Source organism: Polypterus senegalus, chromosome 3 (assembly GCF_016835505.1).
Source record: "Polypterus senegalus isolate Bchr_013 chromosome 3, ASM1683550v1, whole genome shotgun sequence".
Lineage (NCBI taxonomy): Eukaryota > Metazoa > Chordata > Cladistia > Polypteriformes > Polypteridae > Polypterus > Polypterus senegalus.
The window spans coordinates 75,755,591-75,766,119 of record NC_053156.1 but is presented as its reverse complement, the minus strand read 5'-3'; the positions used below and the strand labels follow the sequence as shown (position 1 = coordinate 75,766,119).

General features: G+C 41.9%; 1 protein-coding gene across 1 annotated transcript in view; it reads left to right on the top strand.

Annotated features, from left to right (window-relative positions):
• The first annotated feature begins 321 nt into the window (after nucleotides 1-321).
• The window catches only part of LOC120526552 (trace amine-associated receptor 8b-like), a 37,342-nt gene continuing 27,134 nt past the window's right edge, over nucleotides 322-10,529 (top strand). The window contains exon 1 of the mRNA XM_039749715.1: nucleotides 322-1,030. Within this exon, the coding sequence (XP_039605649.1) occupies nucleotides 322-1,030 (709 nt within the window). The remainder of the gene's footprint in view (nucleotides 1,031-10,529) is intronic.

Here is a 10,529-nt window from a genome sequence, read left to right as displayed (position 1 = left end):
GTATGTTTCACATTTTCAAATATTATCAAGATGAATTTGTTAAGTTCAAATGTTTAAGCAATCAAACTAAATTGAGGCAAAAGCTTCCAAGTTCCTCCTTGGCACCATGGAGTCATTTTTAAAATTTGATGCTTACTAAGCAATTGTGAAATGGATAAGGAATGCCCTGTCACAGGAGACCTTGCATTCCTCTAAGGGTAACCACAGAGCAATATTCTGCCAGTGCCTTTTATATAAATAACCATATTCTAAACATCTGTTTACACAATTTCAGTTCTGAATCAATTGATATATCGTTGGAAAAAAAATCCAAGAAACAAAATGAGACCAAAGGACTTTGGATTGGATTACTGCTATCCTAACAATAATGCATCCTGCTTTAGACGTTTTTTGAAACCAGAACTCTATTTATTTCTTTACATTTTTGCAGGTTTTGTAACAACAGTAACAATCTGTGGAAACCTTCTTGTGATTATTTCAGTCTCTCATTTCAAGCAGCTTCATACACCTTCAAACTTACTTGTTGTGTCTTTAGCTGCAGCAGATTTCTTAATTGGCTTCTTTGTGATGCCTTTCCAGTTTTCTGCAGCTATAGAAAATTGCTGGTATTTTAAGACATTTTGCTCTTCCTATCTCACTTATGCATATATTCTAAATGCAGTTTCTGTTGCAAACATGGTGAACATATCAGTTGACCGCTACCTTGCTGTGTATGAGCCATTTTTTTACAGCATTAAAGTAACTAATAATAGAATGGGTATTTGGATTTTACTCTGCTGGTTCTTTATGATTCTGTACACATTAACATTTCTTTACTTTACAGGGGCTGATATTGTAACAAGTTTGTGTGATGGCGTATGTAGACTAAGTCATTATGTAGAATGGTGGATAATTCATTGTGTAGTCATGTTTATTTTGCCGTTTACACTCATGATATGTTTTTATGCAAGAGTATTTATAGTGGCAAAAACTCATGCACAGGCTATTACTGATATGTTGCAAAAAATAAAATCTATAGACAGAACAAAATGTAACGTTTCCGTTTCATCAGAAAGAAAAGCTGCAAAAACACTAGGAATAGTTGTAGCAGTCTTTATTATCTGCTGGTCACCTATGAATATACTGGATGCATGCATAATTTTTACATCGGTTTCAGAGATACATTTGATGGATGTGTTAGATGGATTTATTTGGTTAAGTTGTATAAATTCAGGAATTAACCCAGTTATTTATGCTCTTTTCTATCCTTGGTTCCGAAAGTCATTAAAACTGATAATAACTTTAAAAATACTTAATCGAGATTCCTCAGTAGTGAACTTATTTCCAAAATAGTACAGATTGTATAAGACACTATCGAAGCATATATGCAAATTATTTGTCTTAAAACCTTTTTCATATTTTTTTCAACTTGTTATAGCATAACCTGCTTTTGATTGATATTTTGCCTTTCACAATGTGTTTCATAAACATGTATTTCACAGCACAAACAAGAATATAATGCAAAACAAACTTTTTTGCAACCTAAGATTATGCGTAAGACTGCAATTAGAGAAAAAAAGAAATAAATACAAAAAAAATCCTTAAAACTGCAACGTTAAACAATACATACTTTTTTACCGAGAGGAGTAGTTCAAAATATTGAATAGAACTGCAAATGTACAGTATATTTGAAATATATATGCACTAAAGAATTAGTGCTATTATTCTTGTGTCAGATTCATTTGTTTACTTTGACCATCTGCTTGTAATGTGGCATTTTATGTAGACACCTATTATGTATATTTTGTGCAAAGTAATACATAAAAAATGTATTAATAATAATTCTGCATTATTTCTCATATTATCTCCATGTTACATGTTTACCTATAACACTATAAAGAGTGACTACACCATTCAAAACAACCCATATATAATCAATATTTTACTAAAATTTAATTTGTTGTAAAACATGCTGGATGGGTGCATTTATAATAACATGACAGGCTTAAAGTAGCAAGTAATTGGAAGTATTCTTCAGCTTTAATGCTTATACTGAGCATTTTATTTGACTGCTTGGTAATGGGGCATTTTCCCTTCAGATTATAGGAACCCATGTTGACATATTTCTGAATTTCTGTGAAATATTACTTTATATCAGCAAGATGTCTTCACGAGAAGATTACAATATAGAAATAAAAATAAATGAAACCACTGTGTCTGGAGAATGGGAGACAAATTTATTTGCATGTGTTTCTGTTTACTTCCTCCATGTTTTCTCAGAAAGTCATCTTTTAAATCAATTACCTTGTAGCACTTTTTCTTCAGTGAGAAATTGGCTGTCCTAACCTTCATAAAGCTTCAGACCACAAATCACTGTAACCTTTATATAATCTAAGAAAGAGTTACTGTATATTAAATAGAGTACTATACTGTAAATTATGTAAAAGTCAAAATAAAGAATTTGTTAATTTTCACAGGTACTTTTAACAATGTCCAAATGGCAAAGGCCAATAAATAGCCATTTGGGACAAGTGTATATTGTGCAGAAATTTTTAGAAAGTTCTTTTTGGTAATAACTATATTGGAGCTAACATAATACACAAAACAGTTTTGTGTTATAATGGCGTTTCATGTCTTAATTATAATAATTTAACTTTAATTAGTAAAAGAGGAGGGTCAGTGTGCATCTGCACAAGGAAAAAAGGTAAAGGTTAATTTCCACACTAATAAAAATAAGGCTTGAGATTCAACATTTTCGCTGTGTAGGTATAATCAAAATTGTGAATAAAAATGAAAGAAACTGGCTACATATAGAGGAAAGGAAGGAAAAATTCCATGAGAAATGAAAAAGATTAAAGAGGGTTAGAAAAGCAGCCATTAGAGAAGATGTACTAATGACAAAATTTTGACATGAAGTGTATAATGTGTCAAGAATGAAGTCAAAATATCAAATAAACTCTTTCACAAAAGGTACACATATAACAAAAAGTGTACTTTTATTGAAGAATATAACTGAAGAAAAATAAATCGGGTTAAGGTACAACACTGATATGACTGCTTGGGTGGTGCAGTGGTGAAAACATTTCATGATGGTGGAAGTCAGTGCTACGGGCTGATAGTCATTATAGCTAGATGGGAGGGGCTTCTTAGGCCGGGGTTATACTTCACATGACACAATGCATGCTGCAGAGGACACTCCTGCTACACAAACACTGTAGTGTTTATACTTGTGCGCGTACTTTACATAAATCTGGAGGAATCCAACAGGTGGCAGTGCAAGGTATTATCACGGTGAGAACATGTTCTGTGTTGTGAATTGCCTGGAACACTCATTAAATTCCGATGACACCTTACCGCAATATCTCTGAAAAGAATGCCTATTGATTAAATCTATCAATCCAACGATGTGCTCATTCCAGCAAACAATGGGCACTAGTGAGAAACAATCCCTGGACGAGGCCTCACCTCATCACAAGGTGAATGCAAGCACACACATACACTAGCGTCATTTTAGTGGCACCAAATCCCCAAATCTGCATATCTTTGGAAGGAAACCGGAGCACAATGTGGAATCCAAGCAGGGACTATCAGCAACATGACTCCCTGCGAGACAGCAGTGCTACCGCTCCACCACCGTGTGACCCCCATGTGTGTAATTATTAACAGTATTCATTATTTAAACGAAATTAACGACTTATCTGTAAAATGTAACATAAATTAATGCATTTCATCATGAAAGTGATATCAAGTATAAATCTAAAGATTCTAAATGTGCAGAGAGTTGGAATATCATACATTTAATGTGTTCTGTGTGGTGATCTATTGCTGCTTGCCATAGTGATTAAAAACTGGGATGACGTTTACGATGGTCTGCTTTAATGATAAAGTAAACTACGAGGATAAAGTGGACATTTTGAGATTAAAGTCGAAATTTCCACTTTAAGCACAAAATACACATTTTCACCATGTCCTTAATATTTTTTTCTCAGTGGCTCAAATACAGCACTGTCCATTATGTTTCTGTTGTGAAGTTGAAAAAAAAAAAAAACACAGGACCAAAAAAGGTATGTGAGAATTTTAAAATGTATTGTGTCATTACGTTCAGTAATATGCAACACTTGAATATAAAAGCACCACAAATGCATCTGTATGTTGGCATTTTGCTTCACCACATCAAACCATTTATTTAACATCAAAGCGGGCATATCGATCATCATAGGATCTGCATAGAGGCATTCTGTCACATGTAGATAATAAACAGAGATTCTGACGTCACATTCCGACTTTTAGCACACTGTGCCCCCCTGACTTTTTGATGGAACTGCAACTTGCACACACGTCGCATTAATTTCTGAGGACCTGCTCAGAGGACACGTGAAATGAATGGTGGGAACGCGTGGCAGCCATGATGTGGGCGTGTATGCGTTCTGAGCGTGAAGTATAAACCTGCCCTAAGGGACAGGAATTATGGTGTGCTGTTTTGTCTCTCAAACCGGCCAAAGAAGTCATTTATTGTTACTATTATAGAATAAAAACATACATTTGATTTGAGTCTATAACAGCCGGTGTAAATGTATGGTACTTGTAAAGGTTAGCATTTTTTTTATTCAGTTTTGTTCTCTCAATCTAACACTGCTGTTTTCAAATAAAGATGTTCCATAACACAGGTGAACTCAGATGAAGAAAGAAACATCCACTCACACATAAGAACAACACAGCTGCACTACGCGTATTGGCGAAAGATGGCACTGTTTGGATGCAGCAACAGGTTGGCTTTCATCCTGACAGTCAATCTGCCACATGTATGTCCTTCAACGATACAGCAGGGCTTACAGAGCTTGCCAAGGTGTCATTCAAAGTTCTGTTTGTGATTATGTTTTGTGATAGTCTTTTATGGCACACCCCGGCTCCCTATAAGGGCCTGCAATTTTAAACTCCAGTTCCTGGGATCAAGCTCACCTGCCAGGCGTGCAACCGCAGGTTGATGGGAGCAGGACTCTACAAGACTGTCTGGTGGATCTTGATAGGGAAGAATGATACTTCATGGCCACTGTGATGGACAGACAGCGTTTCAGTCTGGCCGGGTTGTCCCTCAACTGGAAGAAAGAGTCTTTTTATGGCACTACATCCCCCGGGACGCTAGATGGCAGCTTCCCTGGACAGAAATGGTTTCCTGGATTCCTGCAGGGCAGCATGGGACATGGAGTCTGGTTCTTCAACCCTATTGGGTGCCATGGGGGCCACCAGAGGGAGCTCACCAAGAACCAGGGGGACAGTATCACGACATTATCCCGGAAGTATATAGGAGTCACGAGGATGGAAACCCACAGTACTTCCGGGGCACCACCTGAAGAAGGCGTTTGATCCAGAGATGGAATACTTCTGGGTCATGGACTTTAAAAGGACTTTGGGAAACCCCAGCAGACAGAGCCGGAGTTAGGTGGGAGTGTGACGGAGCTGCTGGGAGTGGAGGATTTTTATTTGTAATTGATCATTGTGATTATTGTTATTAATTATTGGAGAATTGTGGAGAGTGCGATGCTTTGTGCATTTTATTTGAATAATATAATTATTAAAATCTTCTTGTGCTTTTACACGTGTGTCTGGAACGCCTGTCTGGTGGGTTCAACAGGGCAACAACGATCCCTAGCGTCCAGACCACTGAGTACTTGGAGTGCTGCTGCGGCAAAAAGAAGGTGGTGGGCTAGTTGCAAGACATCTCGAATTAGCTGTATGCTTCCAAACTGGAGCAGTTTCTAGTTATGCTCACCTACAGGTCAAGCAGATTTGACCCACAGCACCTGTCCACGACTATAGGTGTTTTGTGGCTGCCTTACTGCATTTCTGTGCAACTGGATGTACTGTGACAAACAGCTCATAAACCATATATATATATATATATATATTGTATGGAGTGGCCTTTTCTTATTTTACACTTTCAATTTTCCACCATTTATCTGAAGCCAGGTCACAGGGGCAACAATCTTAGCAGTGAAGCCCAAATGTCCTTTACCCCAGCCACACTTGCCAGCTCATACTGTGGGACACTTTTGCAAAGGTATAACAAAACAATTGTGCTTTTATTCAAGAACTAGCAAAATACCCGCGCTTCACAGCGGAGACGTTGTGTGTTAAAGAAGTAATGAAAAAGAAAAGGAAACATTTTGAAAATAACGTAACATGATTTTCAATGTAATTGTTTTGTCACTGTTATGAGTGTATATATACATATTCAAGGCATTCATAGTCTGAATCACAATCTGACTGTGTGGGTGGTTACCTACCAGGTAACACTCGTGGTTGGTCAGCAAGTCGGCTAACGTCCGCCACGGTGCCCTCTTTCAGTTGCGAGAAGAAGATCATAGAATGGTTGAAATAGTTTTTCTGTCAAATAATGCAAAGAGTACGCGACACGTGTTTCGCCCTAATTCTGGGCTCATCAGGCGTACACACTCACTGCACTCCCTCTTATTTGTGCGCTTTGTGCAACCGCAACAGTGGCTAAAATTTAAGACCGGTATAACCTGTGTCCATGGAGAAATCCGCTGGTACAGGTCTGCTGCTTTTGTCATCAGTTACGGAGGGTCAGTTCATAAACTCACCGTAGCTGTCCTACCAGATCCTCCACACCCAGTGATACTAGGGCGGGACTGGTCTAAAATTAAAAGCGGTGAGACACATACCACTCCCGGGGTTAATTTGAGCCTCGTTATGGACGGAGATGAACCGTCTCAAGCTGCCTCCACGCAGTGTAATCAGCCGGCAGAGAGAGATGAAGCGGTCGCCCTAAGTGACGTGACAACTCCCGGGCCGGGAGGAAACCACGCCCAGGGAGGTTGACGCTGACCCTCTCTCCGTGTTGCGGTTCTAATTTAAAGAAACGCCGGCTTCTTTTAGAAGGAGCAATGGAACGACGACTCCCTGAAGTTTGTAAAAAATGCAGTGGTCCTTGTCAATGGCCAGCGCACTGATCAGTCGATGCCACAGGGCCCTCACTTTGTGTTAGACAACGACCTTCTTTACCGTGTAGCGATGCATGACGGGCAGGAGAGAAAGCTGCTGCTAATTCCGCGTACCTTCCGGCGGCAGGTCTGCGAACTAGCACACGCCCACCTCCTAGGTGGCCACTTGGGCACCGAGAAAACTCTGGAGCGGATCAAGCTGGCCAGGAATTAATGAGGAGGTTCATTGCTTTTGCGCTTCCTGCCCGGATTGTCAACTGCGACAAATTCCTAGGAGGGACCATGCTCCTCTCGTTCCTATTCCACTGATTGACGTTCCCTTTCACAGAATCGGGGTCGACCTGGTGGGACCTCTAGAGCCCTCAGCCTGAGGACACAAGTACATTTTAGTCCTCGTGGATTATGCTACACGATACCTCGAAGCTGTTCCGTTGTGCTCAGCTACCTCTAAAGCCATCGCACGGGAATTACTAGGGGTATTCGCGCGCGTGGGGATCCCCAAGGAAGTCTTGACAGACCAGGGGACCCCCTTTCACCTCGGAGACGTTCAAGGAGACTGCCAGGTTACTGAAAATAAAGCATTTAAAGACCTCGATGTATCATCCTCAAACTGATGGATTAGCAGAGAGGTTTAATCAAACTCTCAAGCAAATGCTGAGCAAGGTGGTCAGCGAGGATGGAAGGAACTGGGATCAGCTCCTACCCCTCGTCCTTTTTGCCTATCGGGAAGTCCCACAAGCCTCCACGGGGTTCTCCCCTTTTGAACTACTGTATGGGCGACAACCTCGGGGCATATTAGATATTTTGAAAGAAGGCTGGGAAGAAGAGGCTCTTCCCTCTACAAACATACTGGAGTATATCGCGCAGTTACGCGATAGATTTGGAAAGATTCGGCCTCTCCTTAAAAGTCACATGGAGGAGGCTCAAGCAGCACAGGCCCGGTACTACAACCACGGCACGTCTCTTCGGGAGTTCCGCCCGGGAGATCGGGTCATGGTCCTAGTGCCTACCTCCCACTCTAACTTGCTTGCCCACTGGCAGGGCCCCTACGAAGTTAAGGAGAGGAAGGGACTGGTCGACTATTTGGTGAGTCAACCCAATCGTCGGCCGAAGGAGTGGGTTTATCATGTGAACCTGCTGAAACAGTGGAAGGACAGGGTCCCCACTCCCTCCTCCGGCCAGCCCCGCTCACTCTTCGCTCACACACACGACCTTAACTTTTGCACAGACTTAAGTCCCAGACAGCGGCAGGAGCTGTAAACAGTTATCCGGACCGTTCGGTAGGTAGTCAGTGAGAATCCCGGAAGGACCTCTCTGATTGAGCACAACATCGTGACAGAGCCCGGGGTTATTGTCCGAGAATGCCCGTATCGTCTTCCCGAGGCAAAAAAGGCTGAAGTGGAGCTTGAGATCAAGCGCATGCTGGAACTAGGTGTAATTGAGGAAAGTTTTAGTCCCTGGTCCAGTCCCATTGTGCTCGTCGGTAAGCCTGACGGGAGTTGGAGGTTCTGCAATGACTTCCGTCGACTTAACCAGGTCTAATTTGATGCCTATCCAATACCACGCGTGGACGACCTCCTCGAGAGGCTTGGACAAGCTCAATATCTGACCACACTTGACATGACAAAAGGGTCCTTTAACGGACTCCGAAGGAAAACGCTTAGGCTTGGAAGCCCAGCCCTGTAGGGACCCGTGGCCACCGCCAGGCGGTGCCCCGATGCCGGTTTATCCCATGTGGTCCCCGGCCGGGGCTGGAGCCCCAGTGCCTTATTATCCCGGGAGCCCGGCACTTCCGCCACACCAGGAAGTGCCGGGAGGAAGACGACAGCGGACACCCGGACGGCTTCCGGGTGCGCAGCCGGCACTTCCGCCACACAGGGGTGTGGCCAGGACTAATTGCCTGGAAGCAGCTGGAGCCCATCCAGGTTACCTTAAAAGGGGCCGCCTCCCTCCAGTCATTGGTGGATGTCGGGAGGTAGCGAGTGAGCTGGGGAGAGGACTGGAGGCGGCCAGGAAGAGAAGGCACAGAGACTGTGAGCCCTGGACTTTGGGGGAATCGGTGCAAGAGGCACTGGGGTTGATGCACTACAAACTTGTAAATATTGTAAATAAACTGTGTGTTGGGTGAACTGTTTGTGTCCGGCCAGCGTTTACAATATATATATATATATATATATATATATATATATATATATATATATATATACTAATAAAAGGCAAAGCCCTCACTCACTCACTCACTCACTCACTCATCACTAATTCTCCAACTTCCCGTGTGGGTGGAAGGCTGAAATTTGGCAGGTTCATTCCTTACAGCTTCCTTACAAAAGTTGGGCAGGTTTTATATCGAAATTCTACGCGTAATGGTCATAACTGGAAGCTGTTTTTCTCCATTTACTGTAATGGAGATGAGCTTGAACGCTGTGGGGGCGGAGTTTCGTGTGACATCATCACGCCTCCCACGTAATCACGCAGTACATAGAAAACCAGGAAGACCTCCAAAAGCGCTGAAGAAAACATGCATTATATAATTGAGAAGGCAGCGAAACAATAAGAAGCGGCGAGTGACATATACAACCATATTCATGAGTTCTGCTACTTGAAACAAAGCACGATGTAAACCTACACTTTAAATTAAGTTCATAGACAGGCTGCGCTGGCGTTTGTAATTTAGTGCCTGCCCATATAAGGCCGTCCGTCAGCGGCAATCCAATAGCAAACTGCCACTAAATATTCACGGGTGAAGGACTGTGCTTATGGAGAGGAAGATGAGATGGTCAGGGTGGTGTTTGACACAAACTCAGCGAAACTGCGAGAGAAAGTTTTAAGTGCCAGGACTAAGGTAACATTAAATACAGCCATGGACATAGCACGAGATGGCACCAGCACAGCTGGGAACCTTCGATGCATGTACACGAGCGGCTCACGTGAACTGGCGCAGTGCACAGATAAAAGCAACAGTTCCAAAAGCGCTGAACAAAACCGAATTACACAATTGAAAAGGCAGCAAAAATATGAAGCGTCTGATAAGCATATTCATAAATCCAGCTACTGCGGAAACAAAGCACACGGTGGAAAAAGTCAATGTCCCGCTAAAGGAAGACAGTGTAAAAAACCCGTGCATGCAGTGTGTCAGGTCTCAGATAAAGAAGAAGACGAGCTGTTTATTGATGCAGTAAGAAACGAATCGATGAATGAAACCTGTCATCTTTACAACGATTGACAAACACGGAATGTAACTTGAACACAACACATCCTACAAATACGAACCTGATTGAAAGAAATAATGATAATCAAATCCTTGATGACAGCAACACTCAGTAACACTCACAAAACAAATACTGTATATTGACAGTCATGTTACGTTATTTTTAAAATGTTCCCTTTTCTTTTCTAGCTTTTTAACACACTACTTCTCGCTGCGATCGCGGGTATATATATATGTATATATATATCCCGATCTACATACTCGAATAATGGATACTTTATTCGCCATCAATGATTGTTTTGGTAAAGCCATACTCAGCGTATTCATTAGATGAACGGTAAAAAAGTAAGAGCGAGGGAGGATGACTTATTGAGGCATGC